At 42.0% G+C, this 19,563-nt stretch overlaps 1 protein-coding gene across 8 annotated transcripts in view; it reads left to right on the forward strand.

Annotated features, from left to right (window-relative positions):
• The window catches only part of ADGRA3 (adhesion G protein-coupled receptor A3), a 131,966-nt gene that overhangs the window by 70,578 nt on the left and 41,825 nt on the right, over positions 1 to 19,563 (forward strand). For 7 of the 8 annotated variants that reach the window (XM_007058106.4, XM_037897986.2, XM_037897987.2 and 4 more), the window contains 2 exons: positions 12,114 to 12,315; positions 17,741 to 17,890. In XM_007058106.4, coding sequence (XP_007058168.2) covers positions 12,114 to 12,315; positions 17,741 to 17,890 — 352 coding nt within the window. The remainder of the gene's footprint in view (positions 1 to 12,113; positions 12,316 to 17,740; positions 17,891 to 19,563) is intronic. The other variant, XM_037897984.2, reaches the window with a different exon arrangement.

Below are 19,563 nucleotides of genomic sequence, written 5' to 3' on the forward strand. Positions count from 1 at the left end.
TTAAACTATTTCCTGTATCTGAAGGCCTTGGGACTCGCTGTCAGCTCCATCAGGGTTCATGCAGTGGCTTTTAGCATTTTCCATCCTCTGGTGGAGGGACATTCAGTTTTTACCCACCTTTTGACTACCCGATTCTGAAAGGGCCTTGTACGTAAATACCGACCCATTCAGCCTGTCATTTCTCAGTGGGACCTCATCCTAGTGCTTACATCATTAATGAACTCTCCCTTTGAACCCCTGGCCTCCTGCCCCCCTCTCTTTTTTTCCCATGAAGGTTGCTTTCCTGGTTGCTTTCACCTCTGCAAGAAGGATTGGCAAACTAGGAACCATGATAGCAAACCCCCTTTTCACCATGTTTCATAAGGACAAAGTTTCGCTGCACTTGCAACCCAAACTTCTGCCAAAAGTGGTTTCCCACTTCCACTTCAACCAACCCATACATTTGCCAACCTTCTTTCCCAAACCACATGCCTCAAATGAGGAATGGTGGCTTCATACCCTTGATGTCCGTAGGACTCTGGGCTTTTACCTACAAAGGACAAAGCCTTTCTGGAAGTCTCCTAGAATATTTCTTGCCATAACAGAGAGAATTAAAGGGCAGGCCATCTCCACACAGAGAATCTCAAAGCGGGTTTTAGGGTGCATTACGCTCTATCAGTTATTGAGATCGTCCCATTCCACGCGAGCGTGAGCATCAACTACTGCTGCACTCCACTAGGATACTGCTTGTTAATCACACTTGGTGTAATACAAGAGGGACCATCACTCAAAGGAAAAGGGGAGGTTACCTGTAACTGGAGGTTCTTCAAGATGTGTGGTCCCTATCTGTATTCCAATCCCACTCTCCTTCCCCTCTGCTGATAGATCTGTGGTGGAGAAGGAACTGAAGATGATGTCAATCTGCCCCATCCTTTATCGCCTGGGATGAAACCATGAGGCAATGCAAGAGCGCATGCACAGACTGAGGGACGCTACTACTTTGAAAAGCTCCAGGTGCATGCTCATAACTCTCTTTGGAATACAGATAGGGATCACACATCTCAAAGTTACAAGTAAGTAACTTCCCCTTTCTCACATTTTTTGCAGGATTGTTTGGGTGCATCACACCCTTTTTGTTGCATGTTGCTCTGCCATTAGCTCACTTTCGCCTGACATCCTCTTTCCCTTGTCTTCATCCTTCTTGATGAAATACATAATGAAATTTAAGATCTGGGAGCTTTTTTAACTTTTATATTTGAGGGAGGGGACTGTTACTTTACTTTAATATTCCTTGGCCCCTCTTCTTCCACACTACTCCCTTCAGTTGAGTCACTCAATCTTACTTTGCCTCCCTGTTCTGTGCTGAAGTCCTGCAAGACTCAGTCAATAAGCCTGTTTATTTCATTGTTAATGTTTGCTAGTTAAGGGTTTACACTGACTCCCAAAATAGCTACAGTCATGCAAGCATATAGGAAACTCTTTTGTTGTATTTGTCAATTAAAAAAAATGAGAAAGTAGAGATACATATAAAAGACTACATACCAGACAATTTTAAGATTTTTTTTTTTAAACTAGCTTATGTTTTGACTAGGGGAAAGGGAATTATTTGTATTTCTCAAACCAAAACTTCTAATGCATTTTTTTAATGTCTAAAAGTACTTTCACTGAGCTAAAATTCGGTTTGAGACATAAGTATTGGTCTAAAGGATACTTTGTAGGGTCAAGCTCCATAATGGAATTACTGATTAATTCAATTATAATGGTGTAATGTGAAAATAAAGGAACACAGTAAAAATCTTCCTCTTAGAGTGATTGCTATTTGTTAGGGGAAATGTATTGTATTGGGGAATAGGAGTTTACTTCCTGTCTTGAGTCTGAAAGGTGAAGAAAATTGAACAGATGCAAGCTGTGTTCATTAAAAAACATACACAGTCATTTAAATCACTTATGTTTTTTTTATGATACAATTGTGAATTTTTCTTTTCTGATTTGCCATTAGAGGTAGAAACAGATGGTAAAGGCTTATTTTAAAGTGTACTCCATTAAATTAACCTGTGCTGCTTGGTGATTGTTCACTGTAATAGGATTTTGCCCCTCTGGAATTCACTGGAAGGAAATAAGGTTTCAGAAAATTCTCTTTCTCTCAGGGGGTTCACTATAGCTGGGCTTACTATAGCAGACTTCCATTTGTAGTACTGAAACAGTAATAATAAAGAGGAATTTTTTACCTTTGAGACTATATGGAAATCAGGCTTTGACTCAAAGAGGAAATTATTGTGAGCAGATGGCTGTAAATGTTCCTAGGTGAATTTACTTTTATAGTTTTTAGTTTAGATGGATAGGGTACTGTTGGAAGTGGCTGGTTGTTTCTGCTTAGAATTTGTTTCAACACTGAAGTAGTAGACCTGAAATGCAGCTCTTGCCCAGTCAAAAAATAGCATATGCGGGATAGGGTAGAGAAATATTTATATTTGGTTCATTTAGTGGTAGTTTGGTTGATGTGTGAATTTATAAAGACCAGTTCAACATTGTTTTCATAAATACAACTTTTACATGAGTAGGTGTTGTTTAATATGTCTTATTCAAATAACCTTGAATTAAATTAAGGAGTACTTGTGGCACCTTAGAGACTAACAAATTTATTTGAGCATAAACTTTCGTGAGCTGCAGCTCACTTCATCGGATGCATTCGGTGGAAAATACGGTGGGGAGAGTTATATACATAGAGAACATGAAACAATGGGTGTTACCGTACACACTGTAACGAGAGTGATCAGGTAAGGTGAGCTATTACGAACAGGAGAGCAGGGGAAACCTTTTGTAGTGATAATCAAGGTAGGCCATTTCCAGCAGTTGACAAGAACATCTGAGGAGCAGTGTGTGTGGGGGGGTAATAAACATGGGGAAATAGTTTTACTTTGTGTAATGACCCATCCACTCCCAGTCTTTATTCAAGCCTAAGTTAATTGTATCCAGTTTTCAAATTAATTCCAATTCAGCAGTCTCTCGTTGGAGTCTGTTTTTGAAGTTTTTTTGCGGATACAGACTAACACAGCTGCTACTCTGAAACCTTGAATTAAGTTATTACTCATGACTATTAAATGTAAATCATATGTATATCAAAATATATACTAGCTTTTTTGTTTCAATAAATCCTTCAGCTGTTTATGTTTAAAATAGTTTTAAGCTGACAGCATTCATATATCTTGAATATAAAAGATAACTTGGTTTGAAAATTATTACCTGCCAAAGATAATAAATCTGAAGAATGACTGACCCACTGGATTTATAAGATGGTAACCTAAATATAACTTTTTTAAAAAGTACCTAAATGTTAGATCATTAAATCAGAATTTATTATTATTAAACAAATTTTGAGTTGTTTACATTGGGTTCTGTGTGAGGATTGTAGTTTACATTTGTAAATATTTTAATTTCATTTTGGGGGAAAGAAGACACAAGCTCATAAAACAGAATCTGCTTTTCCTATTTTAAATTCTATTTCGTGACAGTTCATTTTTTTTAAAATCATAATTTTGACCTTTACACGGTCATCTCTTTTTAGCAATAAATGATTTTTTTGGAATCTTTTTAAAAACAAACAGTGTGGTTGTTCAAATATGCTTATTAGCTATTGGATAAGTAGAGAAAGATACGCCTTAAGGGTCACTAGAAAATTAAAGGTGCACTAAAACCGTCGTTTCCACTTAATGGCCTTGCTGGCTTTGCTGCAGGCGAGTCCTCCATGACTAGTAGCACATTTTCCACAAAAGAGGTTCAGATCAGAGGTCCTGCATGTTCTGCCTTGGTTTCATCAGCGAGAGAATCAAGCTCAGTCTGTTGGCTCTCATATAACTCAAACTGCAAGTGTAGATCTAAGACGGCTGGGAGATCCTATTCTCCCTCTTGTGAGGCTTCCAGTTCACACACACACAACTGGACCACTTTTCTGTTACCCAAGGTTCTCAGAACCCAAAGCAGTGGTAATTTAACTGTTTCTCTCAAGCCGATGTCAGGAATAAATTAATGGGGACACAGCTCTTCCATCTGATAAATGGAAGTACAAACCAGTGCTTTTATTTAAAACTACTTTTTTATTAAGTCTCAAGCACACACATACATATATGCTTTCACAGTAGGTTCAGAGCATTCCAGACATTTATATTTACCCAAAGTCTGAGATGGCTTCGAGGAATCAGCAACCACCCTTCCGTGAGCCCTCCTTCCGTTCAGCTGCTGGGGAGTTTAGGTGCCAGATCCTTGCCCAAAGAAAAGCTTCCTCAGACAGCTCCAAAGCGTATCCTTTTGCCTAATCTTTTATAGCTAACAGAACACACAACTCATAGTGACTTCTAATGGGTCACCATAGTAACCTCTGGTGGGTCACCAATTCTCCTAATTTCAGCACTCTACTCATTATCTCTTATCATTCAAGCATTTCTATTCATAACAATAAAACGTATATGTTAGGGGCACTTAACGAAGGTTGACTATCCAAACATTCCTTCCATTCTTATGGTCCTTTAACTATGTCCCATCCTCCCATTCTGTTTAGCAGAACTGAAAACATGCAGCTGTTTAACCTTGCCTTTCAGGACCTAAGATTATTCCTAGTTATGTGGTATTTGATTTTCAGATAGCAATGGCTGGACGCACACAAATGGCTGGACTGCAATACTGTCAAATTCTGGGGTTACACTCCAAGTAAAGGTTTGCTCTGCTAAAAGGTTTTAGAGGAGTTCCCCCTTCTCCTTACCTAGTTTGATACAGATTTACTAGACAGTAGATTCTGAAATAGAGAGCATAAGGAGGATCTTAGTGCTTGGCTAAGGAACTCCTGGAGTTCCTAGCCTCCTTGCCCATTAGGTCCACCTGATGGAAGAAGTACAGATGTCCCAGATAGGAATCTGCCCTGTCTAAAGAAAGATGTTTGTCTCCTTGTTGGCTTCCACTCATCTACAGAAGGAAAGGAGAAATAATATGCACTTCTTGCATAAAATATCTTTTTTGGAATGTCATAACATTTTCCCGAATGTGGGCAAGTACATCCAGGATTTTAAAACTGTGCTGGGAAAGATCATTTACCCATTACTCAATCTCTTTAAAGCAGTGTTGCTCCAACTTTTTGCAGTCTAACCAGTAGCAGAATCTGTCCATACCCCCATCCCCACTCCATTACTGCATAGCTAAGGCTTCCTTAGCAGCAGAGCTTGGGCTGAAGGCAGAGCTGGGGGCGGAACCTGGGGATGGGGTCAGAGCTCGGGCTAGAGGTAGAGCTGGTCTGTGAGTGGAGAGGGAATGAGGGCAGAGCTGGGCTGGGGCTGGAGCAGGGGACAGAGTGGAGCTGGGCTGGAGACAAAGAAGGAATGAGGCTAAAGTGGGGTTGGAGACGGAGCTAGGTGGGGGGCAAGCGGGACTGGAAGTTTGGTACTTCCTCCCCGCCCCCTTGAATGTTCCTCCTTGCCCCGTAGGGAAGTTCACCCTGCGCTTGGAGAACCATTAAAGTGATTTGTTTTGACATCAATACATGTTTTCCATCCTGATTAAGTCTAAATGGTGGCATTTATAGAAATGGAGGTGGGAATGATAAACAACTCTAAACAGCTCCACACACTGCGTGAATGTTGATGGATGCACACATTTATGTGGCTGGTTACAGGCCTGCTGTTAGGGGCATGAATTTCTTTAAGATAAATTTCTTTTCTTCTCCCTGTTGGCTCTCGGCTACTGTAGCAATGACCCCAATATACAAATATCGTCTTGTTCTCTTTCCCACACTGCATCATGTCACCATAAAATGACACAACACTTCATTACCACATAATGTTGAGACCTCTGACTGCCACTGAAATTGAAGAGCTCCCTCTCCTATTTTGATGTACTCTGACAATTGATACAGTCTTCCCCTTTGGACGACTTGCTCGCTTTGGGATTCTTTTATGATACTATAGCCAATGTGGCCCTGAGATACCAACTATCAAATCCCCATCCATTTATGGATTGCTCCAGTCAGAGGTTTCCACCTAAACCTGCTATATCTTCTTCAAAATGTGTGAGGGTAGACACTTTTTTTTCAGCTCTTAAATCTTCTTACCCACCACTGAAGAGCCTGGAAGGTGACCTTTGAAGAGAAGTAGGAATTTGATGATACAGAAGACCTTCAATGTGCAACAGAAGCTAATGTTACTCTGTGTTATCAGTGAAAATGAAAACTACAGCTGTAATGATCCTCAAATTCCACCTCCTCTTCTTTTTGTGGAACCTCCTCTAGTGTGTTCATTCTATCCCTTCTTCAGACACAGAAATGTACCTTTGAAATTTAGACATATTTTGAGATGATTTTAAACTAGACATAGTTGTAATTAAATATGTAATCATTTACTGAACTATTAAGTTCAGGTCTAAATTTTTTTTACCTGCTTTAGGGGAAAATGGCTGGCTTTCAAACTGTTTGAAAACGAAAATGTTCCCTGTTTATCAATCTGCTAATTCCTAATTGCTTAGGCCTTGTCTACGCTACGAAATTAGGTCGAATTTATAGAAGTTGGTTTTGTAGAAAGCGTTTTTATACAGTCGATTGTGTGTGTGTCCACACAAATGTTCTAAGTGTATGTAGTCGGTGGAGTGTGTCCACAGTACCGAGGCAACGGTCGACTTCCGGAGTTCCTGCAGTCTCCGCCACCCATTTGAATTCTGGGCAGAAATCCCAGTGCCTGATGGGGCTAAAACATTGTCACGGGTGGTTCTGGGTACATATTATCAGGCCCGCCTTCCCTCCCTCCCTCTGTGAAAGCAAGGGCAGACAATCGTTTTGCACCTCTTTTCTTACCTGTGCAGACGCCATACCACGGCAAGCATGGAGCCCGCTCAGCTCACTGTCACTGTACGTCTCCTGGGTGCTGGCAGACGCAGTACTGCATTGCTGCACAGCAACAGTTTATTGCCTTTTGGCAGCAGACAGTGCAGTATGATTGGTAGCCGTCATCAGCGTAGTCCAGGGTGCTCTTTTAACCGACCTCGATGAGGTCAGGGGCGCCTGGGCAAACATGGGAGTGACTCAGCCAGGTCATTTCCCTTTTAAGTTTCGTCTCATGGCGATTCAGTCCTACCGGCAGTGCACTGTCTTTTAATCTGCAGCCAGCAGAAGACGATGGCCAGCAGTCATACTGCACCGTCTTCTGCCGAGCGCTCAGGTGATGACGATGGCTAGCGGTCGTACTGCACAGTCTGCTGCCAGCAAGACGTATAAAGATAGAGGAAGTGGATCAAAACAAGAAATAGACCAGATTTGTTTTGTATTCATTTTCTCCTCCCTCCCTCCGTGAAATCAACAGCCTGCTAAACCCAGTTTTGAGTTCTATCCTTGAGGGGGCCATTTTGTTTCTTGCAAAGCCACCCCTTTTGTTGATTTTAATTCCCTGTAAGCCAACCCCGTAAGCCATGTTGTCAGTCACCCCTCCCTCCGCCAGAGCAATGGCAAACAATCGTTTCTCCCCCTTTTCCCTGGATTGCCCGAGCAGGAGCAGATGCCATAGCACAGCAAGCATGGAGCCCGTTCAGCTCAGCCCAGCAGTTATGACCATTGTAAACACCTTGCGCATTATCGTGCAGTGTATGCAGAACCAGCACCTGAAAAACCAGGCGAGGAGGCAACGGCAGCGCGGTGATGAGGCCCTGAACACACTTTTCTCTAAAACCGCTTTCCCCCGCAATTTGGAGATCATGGTGTTAATGGGGCAGGCTCATGCCATTGAACGCTGATTCTGGGCCCGGGAAACAAGCACAGACTGGTGGGACTGCATAGTGTTGCAGGTCTGGGATGAATTCCCAGTGGCTCCAAAACTTTTGTATGCGTAAGGGCACTTTCATGGAACTTTGTGACTTGCTTTCCCCTGCCCTGAAGTGCAAGAATACAAAGGTGAGAGCAGCCCTCACAGTTCACAAGCAAGCGACAATAGCCCTGTGGAAGCTTGCAACGCCAGACAGCTACCGGTCAGTCGGGAATCAATTTGGAGTGGGCAAATCTACTGTGGGGGTTGCTGTGATGCAAGTAGCTAGCACAATCCCTGAGCTGCTGCTATCAAAGGTAGTGACTCTGGGAAATGTGCAGGTCATACTAGATGGCTTTGCTGCAATGGGATTCCCTAGCTGTGGTGAGGCTATAGACGGAACGCATATCCCTATCTTGGGACCGGAGCACCAGGACAGCCAGTACATAAACCGCAAGGGGTACTTTTCAATGGTTCTGCAAGCACTGGTGGATCACAAGGGACGTTTCGCCAACATCAACATGGGATGGCCGGGAAAGGTTTGTGATGTCAGACCTCAGCGAAACCAACATTCCCATTGTTATTGCTGCTTGTTGTGTGCTCCACAATCTTTGTGAGAGTAAGGAGGAGATGTTTATGGCGGGGTGGGAGGTTGATGCAATTGCCTGGCCACTGAATACGCACAGCCAGACACTAGGGCGGTTAGAAGAGCACAGCAGGAAGCGGTGCGCATCAGAGAAGCTTTGAAAACCAGTTTCATGACTGGCCAGGGTACTGTGTGACACTTCTGTTTTGTTTCTCCTTGATGAAAACCCGCCCCGTTGGTTGACTCTAATTCCCTGTAAGCCACCCACCCTCCCACCTTCAATCACAGCTTGCTTGCAAAGGAAATAAAGTCACTATCGTTTAAAAAACGTATTCTTTATTAATTGATTATAAAAATAGGGAGATAGCTCACAAGGTAGCCCAGGTGGGGTGCGGGAGGAGGGTAGGAGGGAAGCAAAAGGCCACTTTAAAACTTGTTGAATGACAGCCTTCTGTTGCTTGGGCTGTCCACTGGGGTGGAGTGGTTGGGTGCCCAGAGTCTCCCACCCCATATTCTTGGGCGTCTGGGTGGGGAGGCTGTGGAACTTGGAGAGGAGGGAGGGCGGTTAAGCAGGGGCTGCAGCGGCAGTCTGTGATCCTGCTGCCGTTCATGAACCTCCTCCAGATGCCGGAGCATGTCCATTTGATCCCGCAATATCCCCAGCATTTCCTCATGCCTCCTCTGATCTTCCTGCTGCCACCTCTCCTCACGTTCATCGGCCACCGTCCTGTACTCTGCTATTGTGTCCCTCCACACAGCTCTGTCAGTGCTGGACGACTGCATGAGGTCAGAGAACATGTCATTGCACGTGTGTTTTTTTTCGCCGCCTTATCTGAGATAGCCTCTGGGATGGAGGAAGGAGGCTTGAAACATTTGCAGCTGCTGGAGGAAAAAAAGGGAATGAAGTATTTAAAAAGATACATTTTACAGAACAATGGCTGTACTCTTTCACGGTGAACAACACTATTCACATTACATAGCACATGAGATTTTGGTACAAGGTCGCATTTTGCATCTTATATTGAGTGCCTGTGGCTTTGGTGTTAGAGATCACACACGCAGGGCAGGGCAACAGAATTCGGCTTGCAGGGGGCCATGGTAAGCCATAGTCTTTCAGCTTCTGCAACCTTCATAACAGCAGCCCCCTCCTTTCCCATACCAAGCAAAGCCCATTTACTGCTGCAGTTTTCCTGTTAACGTGCAGCAGCAGAAACCAAACTAACCCCCTCCCCCCATCCAGTTCTCTGGGATGATCACTTTTGCCCTCCCCCCACCGCGTGGCTGGTATCAGGGAAGATCCCTGCTAGCCAAACGCGAGCAGCTCAGCGCCAGTGGCCCTCCCTCCCCCACCGCGTGGCTAACTGTGGGGAGGATTTCTTTTCAGCCACAGGCAAACAGCCCAGTAGGAACGGGCACCTCTGAATGTCCCCTTAATGAAATTCCCCTATTTCAACCAGGTTACCATGAACAATATCACTCTCCTAAGGATAACACGGAGAGATAAAGAACAGATGTTGCTTGAATGCCAACAAACACCGGGACCATCTGCTGCCAGTCTTTGTCATGCAATGATACCAGATTACTTGCTATTAGCATGGCGTGGTAAAGTGTCCTACCATGGAGGACGGAATAAGGCTGCTCTCCCCAGAAACCTTCTGTAAAGGCTTTTAGAGTACCTCCAAGAGAGCTTCATGGAGATGTCCCTGGAAGATTTCCGCTCCATCCCCAGACACGTTAACAGACTTTTCCAATAGCAGTACTGGCCACGAATGCATCCCAAGTCCTCAGGGCTACTTAATCATTAAAAAACGCTTGCTTTTATAACATGTATTATATATAAAAGGGTACACTCACCAGAGGTCCCTTCTCCGGCTTAATTGGGTTGGGAGGGTATTTCAGTAAGGGTGATAAAAAGATCCTGACTGTTGGGGAAAACGGTGTGCTGTGTGCTCTCCCCAAGCTCGTCGTCCTCCTCAACTTCCCCATGTGCAAAATCTTCAGCCATGGCGGAGAGTATCCCATCCTCTGAGTCCACGGACAGGGGTGGGGTAGTGGTGGTGGCCCCCCCCCTAGAATTGCATGCAGCTCAGCGCAGAAGCGCCATGTCTGGGGCTCTGTCCCAGAGCGTCCGTTTCATTCTTTGGTTTTCTGGTACGCTTGTCTGAGCTCCTTAAGTTTCACACGGCACTGTGTTGCGTCCCTGATGTAGCCTCTGTCCCTCATGGCCTCTGAGATTTTTTGAAATGTTTTGGCATTTCGTCTTTTGGAACGTAGTTCTGATCGCTGTATGGGGAGAGGAATCCGTGCTATCAGATCCAGTACCTCCCGTTCGGTCCATGCTGGAGCTCTTTTTCGATTCTGGGACTGCATGGTCACCTGTGCTGATGAGCTCGCCTGGCCAAACAGGAAATGAGATTCAAAAGTTCCCGGGGCTTTTCCTGTACACCTGGCCAGTGCATCTGAGTTCAGAGTGCTGTTCAGAGCGGTCACAATAGTGCACTGTGGGATAGCTCCCGGAGGCCAATACCTTCGAATTGCATCCACACTAACCCTAATTCGAAACGGCGATGTCGATTTCAGCGCTAATCCCCTCATTGGGGAGGAGTACAGAAATCGGTTTTAAGAGCCCTTTATGTCAAAAAAATGGCTTCGTTGTGTGGATGGGTGCAGGGTTAATTCGGATTTAATGCTGCTAAATCCGACAAACTCATAGTGTAGACCAGGCCTTAGTAGGTAGAAAAGTGTAGGTGGCAAGAGAAACTTAAATTGCTCATTCTCAAGAAGGGGACCACATTTTAATTAAGTTTATGAGTTGGGTTGATGGCCTTGAAGTATTTGACATGCCAGATATTTTTCATGGTTTTTAAATCTTCCATTGTTAGTATTGATGGAAATATGTTAATTAGCCTGACAGCTTAACTGTGTGTTTTAATACATCATTTGGACTCCTTTTTTGACATGCTGAGTGAATAATCAGCTCAATAAAATGTTGCCATTTCATTTTTTCTGTATTATCTGATTGGTTTTATGCTTTAAAAAAGAAAGTAAAGGTTAGAGATACAGAATTTTGTTTGGGGGGTGCATGGTCACAAACCAAATATGGGTGTAGAACATCAGTTTCCTTCCAAGGAAACCTTTTTTCTTCCTTTTCCTTGTCAATGTAGATGAGAGGTTGTCCTCACATGAAAATTAATTTCTATTCACTATGACAGCAGAAATTGGTGTGATAAGAGAATATCAAAATTGTGTTGTAGATATGATGCTGGTCCAGTTGCTTTCTGCTCACTTTGAACTGTCTTCTGTTGATATCTGCAGCTGAGAATCTGCAGACAGATGGAGTAAATCTGAAAGTTACACTGACACATGTGAGCAGAGCAAGTAGAAAAGCTGCAGAGCATCTCATAGTGAATGTAACATCCAATTATAGAACACTTAATCTGGAAATCTTGCCACAAAAATTGAGTAAATTCCCATTTGGAACAAAATTGCAATCTTTTCTAATGAGTTTTTATATAACTTTTCTTTCTCTCCAGTGTGCAGACTGATGAAAGAATAGAAACAATAGAATACTGACATTAGAACTCATTTTTGTTAATAAATCCAGATACAAATTGCCTGAAAATACTGAAGGCTCGCCAATGTGGCCTTTTAAATAGTTGGCAGATATTTTGTTCTGAAGTGTCTTTTATTTGGTGCCATAGTGTTTAATTCTTTTTATTTACTCAGTTTTTTACACTTGTCATGTAAATTTGTTTAATCTTTTGCCTTCAACTCTGTAGGTGGCCTAGAACATTGGCAGGCATTACTGCATACCTACTGTGTACTCGTTACTCTGCTGGCAGTGGGATATATCCTGGCAACTCTCAGGATGAGAGAAGAGCTTGGCGCAGATGTGACAGAGGAGGATTCTGGGCAGAAGAGGACTATTCTCGGTGCCAATATGCAAATGATGTTACTCGAGTCCTGTATATGTTTAATCAGGTAATTTGTACTTCTCTATCTTTTGTGAAACTATTTTAAAATAACTTAAATCAAGATCTTCAATGAAAATAAGATTTCGAAAATTTGCCTCTCCACTGCAATAGAGCTACGACTTTGTCACGGAAGTCACAGAATCCGTGACTTGAGCCTCCGGCGCCTGGGAGTTGTAGGGCCCCACCACCCTTGGTGTCTGGGAACTGCAGGAGCCTGAGTGCCCAGCCGCAGCGGGGCCGCCCCGCAGTCCCAGCCGCAGCGGTGGTGGGGGGACCCTCCAACTCAGAGCCTGCCACCCCGGGTGGCGTGGGGAGCCTGCAGCTCCCCATTTTGTCATGCGTATTTTTAGTAAAAGTCACTGATGGACAGGTCATGGGCAATAAAGAAAAAATTCACGGAAGCTCATGACCTGTCCATGACTTTTATTAAAAATATGCATGACAAAGTCTTAGCCTTCGTTACAAAGTATCTAGTGTTCACTGGATCAATGTATACACCATTTGTTATCTGATCATGTCTCTTTATTAGCATTTCACAGCTCAGAACCTAACACTGGAACCTGCGGGATTACACAAGAATTTGGTTTAGCTTTCCTTTCAGAGGCCATCAGATATTTTAGTGAATTGGAGAATTCTGACAACCTCTGTAATGGGGTGCACTCACCTCTCACGGGCGCCCCTGGTCATCAAGTGTGTGCATGCTGCAGTTTTTTCCTCAAATTCCTGCACTAATTGCCCCCTGTCGGCTGCTGCACTCCTCAGGCGGGCCTTCGGTGACTCAGTCCTCCATCTGAGTTATGGACAATCCATATGTCAAATTAAACAAACTTCTTCCGGGGTACATAATCCAAAATGTCCCCAATGTCCTGCAGCCCTCCCTGGGCTCAGTCTTTACCCAGTTCGAAAGGGCCTATCCTGGTACCCTTGGTTGGTGTGTCCTCCTCTGCAGCCCTCCCTGGGTTCAGTTTTTAACTAGTCCAACAGTGCCTGTCACGGTACCCTGGCTTGGTCTGGGTAGGTTGCAAGGCTCCTACTCGAGACTTGAGCAGCAGCCTGAGGGCATCTTACCTAAGGATTCATTACCTCTCCTAGAGTCCTCAGTGACACCAGCCTTCTTGCTGAGCCCGCAGTTCGCTGACCACAGCTCCCCACTGAGTCAGTCTCAGTGCAGCCCCCTTCTCTGGGGTGCCAAAGTTCTAATTCTCTTTCTTAGGGGCATAGCCACTTCCTCCCAGTGGCTGGTGGGGGGGGAACTGGTCCCACACACTGCGCCGCATCCCAACCTAGGGACCCTTTAAGTATAGCAGCCTTGCACTATGTCCCTTTACTAACGGCTACTCTACATTTCCCTGGCCCACTTCCCATAGCCCATTTTAGTTGAGTCCCAGCAACAAGCCAGAAGCTCCTTCCTCGCTCCCCCGGTCCCTGCCAATAACTAGTCCAGACAGCCAGCCAGGAGCTATTCTTGGGCTTCCCCAGTCCCTTCCAGCAACTGATCTGTCCATCCCTTTCAGCCCCTGCAGCCAGCCAAGGAGCATCTCTTGCTCCCCCAGTACCTATCTCTTGCTCCCCCAGTACCTACCAGCAGACTGAACTCATGCTGGCCCTGCACCTCCTTTTATAGGGGCCTGCTGAGTCCTGATTGGCTGCTCCCTGCAGCCTCTCTTATTGGCTGCCTCCCCTGCAGCCACTCTAGCCCACTTGGAGGACCTCTCTACTGCTCCTTTCCTGGGATGGGTGTTGAAGGAACCTGAGGCCTCTGGGCCTAGTCCACCCCGTCTCAACCTCAAACACTCTCCCCAAAATGTAAAAGGTTACTCTAGCTGTCTAGTATAGCACTGGGTCAGACTTACTGAATTCTGAGCTGTTCTTGTCTCCAATTTAATCACACAGACTCTTGGAACATCACTTTGTTATAGACACAGTTTATTGATTCTGTAAATCATTAATATTTATTTACAAATGCAGATACACACTTTAAAAATAGAGATATTAATCATACTTAAAAATATACCATACTTTTTTTTACCCTAAAGTTTTTGTGTTTTGAGACCCTTTCAGGCCCTGTCTAGATTGTAGTGCTTTGTTCTTTGCTATTTGAGTTGATTTGACAATTACTTTGAGTTAACTAACACCATTGTAAATGTAATTGTAGGTGCTCTGCATGATGAACCATAAATGTTTGTGAAGTGTCACTCACATTAGTTAAATGACAATCATTCACCCAAAAACTGGGGCTCTGGGTTTGAAAAACAGTGGTGAGTAGCTACAGCAATCAGGAATTTGCAACCTCTAATCAGGGCCTAATATGGTTCTCTTTATGCCCACTCTCACTCACCAATGTTTTGTAAGAATGTTGTAACAGATTATGCCTAATACTTGAAAAGAATTTCAAAACATCACTGCATAGAATATTGAAATGGACTAATACTCCTTTTGGTGAATTATGAACATTTACAGATGGAAAAGCTGGAAATCTGACATAAGTATAGACTTAAGTTTCAGTAGTCCAGTGGAAATTGAACGTTAAGTAATATGAAAATGATCCAGGATGTGGTCAGCCTTAAATCTTATTTCACTTAATCCTGTTTATTCTTTGTCCCAGAAATATTCCATTAAAGAAAATGAACAAAAAGTGAAAAAGAAAAGAAGAAAAAGCCTTCCTAAAAATATAGAAGGAAACTTTAATTTTGAAACAACTTGCAAATTAATGCTGGATGAAAGAATTACACGCACATAGCACTGGATCCTCTCAAGTCTAAATGTGCATTTACTTTTAACAAGTAAATAAACCTACAAGGTTCATTTCTTTGCATGTTTCTCAAACCCAGAATCACTCATAATTGAAACCTCATCCAAATAAATTACTGAATTTACCTGGGAGTTGCAGTCAGCCATGGGTCTCTTATGTGGGTGTTTATAAATGAAACATTTTCCTGAAAATTCTGAATAAATTTCCATTAACCATTAAAAGCAAACAGCAAGGAGAGAGAGCCTTAACCGTAATCTTCTACAAATATTACTATGTGATACACGTGCAGAATCAGTAACCATAATTCAATGGTGTTGCCAATACGACATGGTATTAGAAAACTAGCACCAAAACACCACCTGGAATTCAGGACATCTGGGTTCAAGTCCTTGTTCTACCTCAGACTTTCGGTGTATAACTTTGGAAAAAATGACTTAATAGCTGTATGCCTTCATTCCCCATCTGTAACATGGGATGATAACGCTCCTTTCTCTCACTCTTTGTGTTACCTGTTTAGATTGTAAGCTGTAAGGGTTTAGACTGTCTCAGACTGTGTTTTTACAATGCCTAGAATACTGGGGCACCAGTTCTGGTAGATGGGTCTTTAGGGAGCTGCCATTATAGAAACAAATAATAAAATAATGGACCTAACAAGTTGACCCTTTTATTTTTTGGCAAACATAGGTCAAGAAGGAATTGACTAGAAGTTCCCAGGACAGCAACTAAATTAAGTGGGTGGAACATGTCTGTGATTAGGGAGCTTCACTTATATTCCATCCTACTGCTACTGCTCTTTGGGGGGCAATATTTTTTTCATAGTTAGGGAGAGTTCTGTGAGTCTCATGTTAGAAAACTGAAACCCAAGGTGAAAATCCAGTCAGGAATATTTTAAGAGAAGCAGGATTACTGGTCTAATTTTTCCATATTTAAATGTATAATTATTTCTCTGCTCTGTCAAAATTGTAAGGAATGTTCAAAAATGTTACCTTAATATTGAGCTCTGTGATTTAATTATTCCTTTAGAAGAAGTAATCTGAAAATTATCATCTTTTTCTGTGTAACAAAATTTTAGGTAGGTCAGCAAAACTTTAGTAATTTTTTGCACAGAAAACATTTGGATCTCCCAAAAATTTTCAGTGCTAGATTAAATAGTTCTGGGGCCCTGTGCACTATGGAAATTGGGCCTCCCCCACACCTTCACTCAAATTTGGCCCGGCTGCCCCCACCATGACAGAGGGGAGAATGGGGCACACCTGTGCATCACTGTGACACCAGTCTAATTCTTCTGCAACTGCTGTCCACCCTGCACAGCATTAAGAGGGGCCACTTAGCAAAGCACCCTCTCTCCAGACATTCACTATTCAGAAACAAATGCCTCTCATCCCACATGTATCCCAGCAATCCTCCACCTGCTCCCACTTACACTGAGGTTCCCCAGACACATCCCAGGAGACCTGACATATATCCCACTCACTACAGCCCCGAGTGCCTCCCAACATCCTGGCCACTCACCAGCATCTTCACTCCACTCCCACCCCGTGGTAGGGCAGCTCCTTCTGATTTTGGCCATCCAAAATGCCAGGTTGCAAAACCACTCAAATTTGGCCCCGTCATCATTCCTCCTTTACCCCCTGCCATCATGATGGATGGACAGCCAAACCAAATCTGAGTGGCATTGCAGGAACTCAGGTTTGGCCTTTCCCAACACCACCCACAGAAATCAGTTGGTTGGGGGGCCCCCTGACATGGTAAATCCAGGCCCAAAGATTTGTTTTGCTAGACTGTTTTTGTCTTTATTTAGAGACTAGATATATTATCTTTTTAATACCTGGTAGTTTAAATCAAATATTGGTCTGTATCCGAAATGGAAGGAAACCCTGAATAAAATGGAACGTTCAGATGTGACTGCTATGGTTAATTTTGTGTTAAAGGGAATTCTTCATTACCTTAAGAAAAAATTACGGAAATATTGCTTAATCCAGACAGATGGATATACATTGTATTGTGACTTGCATATCATGAATGTGACCTTTTAATGTAAAAATGAATTCACTGGTTTAAAAAAAGAAAAGTGCAGAGAGATTATATGCAATATTTGAACTCTGAAACTTGATTTTTGTTAATGATGCATTATGGCTGCTGAACTAATATACGCTAGGGATATCAATCATTGTTTTCTAAAACCATGCTTCCAAATCTACTGGTGCAGGCACCAATGCTGCAAAGAGAACCATGCAGGTGAGACCCTGTGCAGTGCCACAGGAAGTCCATAGGACTCTGGGAGGATGCAGGAGTCTGCCTGCCTGGTTTTTGTTGCAGGAGTGGGACACTGAACTTTTCTTATATTTTAGGGAGAGCCTCTCATTAATTTCAAGTACATTTTCTACTTTAAATATGTCAATAGATATTGTGGCTGTGGTGTGTGTAGCTTTCTCTTAGCTTGTCTAGCTATGAAACATACTTTTCATGCTCTAGGAATTTTGGAAAACAATTTTGTCTATATACACAGGAAATAGATGTGCAAAGGAAGAGAAATTTATTAATTGTACTTTATTTAAAAAATTAAGGTTTTGTTTTTGTTTTACAATAGTCTCAAATTTGAAACACTTAGGCATTCTCCTAAATTGTATTTGGATTTAAATGTTCCTTTTTTTGGTGCTCATATTTGTTCTTTATATAGATGCCACTCAACCTTACTAATGCAGTTGCAACAGCAAGACAGCTTTTGGCTTACACTGTTGAAGCAGCAAATTTTTCTGATAAGATGGATGTTATTTTTGTGGCTGAAATGATAGAAAAATTTGGAAGATTTGCTGAAAAGTACAAAGAGGTACCTCTAATATTTGATACCATTTTCAAGATAACTGGATGAAATATTTGCCTTATTAAAAATACCTGTTTTAAATAATAAAGCCTTCTAAACCTTAGGTTGAGGAGCTCAAATTTCAGGTTCTATTCCATTTTTTTCTTTGTTTAGTAGGTTCCTGAAGTTGCTGACCCATGGTCAAAGACTTTGTATTCATGCTGAGATCCTCCAGCATTCACTGGACCTGTAATGTCTCTGGTCAGCAAAGGAGCAGGGAGATAGGTACAGTACGTCTGGTTTTATTTAGTATAGAGTGGGTCACCCAGGTTTTCATTAGAATGATTTTATATAAAAAGTTGAATAATGAAAACCTCAGAGATCCTCTCAGTAATGAATAAAACAAGACTTATCTTTTTCCCCCCATGATAGCCTGGCTTTATTCAATATTGAGGTGTATCTCTAAGGTTTTTCAGTCATCTTATATCTTATGGGATATCAGACATTAAAATAATATCTTAGAGAGTGTTTATTGTTGAGGGGGAGTGGATAGAAACTCCTTTTCACTGCTGAACAGTGGTTTTGATCTCACTATTCAGTGCATATTGGAAAGTTGGAGATCATAGTGCAATAATTTGGAACTTGGCCAAAAAAACATGCCCACCCCATGCAAACACAAAGAAATAATGTAGTATAAAAATTCACAATAAAACTCTTTGGAGGATTTTCACATTACAGTTCCCTTTTAAATACATAGCTCAGTTAATTTGTCCTAAATTTAATGTTTCTATATGTTTGTGAAATAATTAAAAAAATAATTTATTAAATGATTGTTTTTAGTACCTAATCTAAAATATGGATTGCTGCATGATTTAATATATTATAAGGGTATTGTTTTCTCAGCAATGATTTGTCAATCTGTTGTCACTCTGCCACTACTTGAAGGTAATAAAAGTGATAAAACTGTCCAATGTTAAATTCATACATAGTGTTTTTAATAGTAGCTGAAGTTCCTCAGTTTCTCTGTAGATGATGTATTGTTCTTTTTGTTTTTTTAACCATATTTAGTGAAACCTGTTTGATTTGTTGGTATGTTGGAAAGTTGCAAGTGTTAGCCCATTCTCTAGCATGAATAGCCAATACATTTAATAATCTTCCTTTAGTCTAAATAAAAATAAAGTTTTAAATTAATCACTACACATTGCTTTCCTGGAATTAATTAAAATTTAGAGCTGGTAAATATATGAAATATGTTTTCAAGTGGCTTTTCATTGTGCAGTTTGAATAGTCTGAAAGATGTAGAATACATGAATTGTAACCTTAATAGCTTCCTCAGTGTCAGGTGTCCACTAGAAAAAAACAAACATTCAGGGGTTGGGGGGGTCTGTGTCAGACTATTCCACATTAGAAAATGAAAAAAACTATAAGATATCATCACGGCTTAGAAACATTTTAAGAAAATTCTTGATGACATTGACGAAAGAGTGGGCGAGTGTGACTTGATAATAAGTTCATGATTTATGCAGAGAGAATCAATTAAGTTTGATTCCTATAATTTTAGGAATTTCTTGTTGACTTTTACAATAAATTATCAGTTTAACCAACTTATAAGAAGTTGTATGTTTTGTAATTAAATTAATAAGCGTTTTATCCATTTGCCTTAGTTTTGATTTATTTCAGAAATATTTATTAAATAAGGG

Source organism: Chelonia mydas, chromosome 4 (genome assembly GCF_015237465.2).
Source record: "Chelonia mydas isolate rCheMyd1 chromosome 4, rCheMyd1.pri.v2, whole genome shotgun sequence".
Classification (NCBI taxonomy): domain Eukaryota; kingdom Metazoa; phylum Chordata; order Testudines; family Cheloniidae; genus Chelonia; species Chelonia mydas.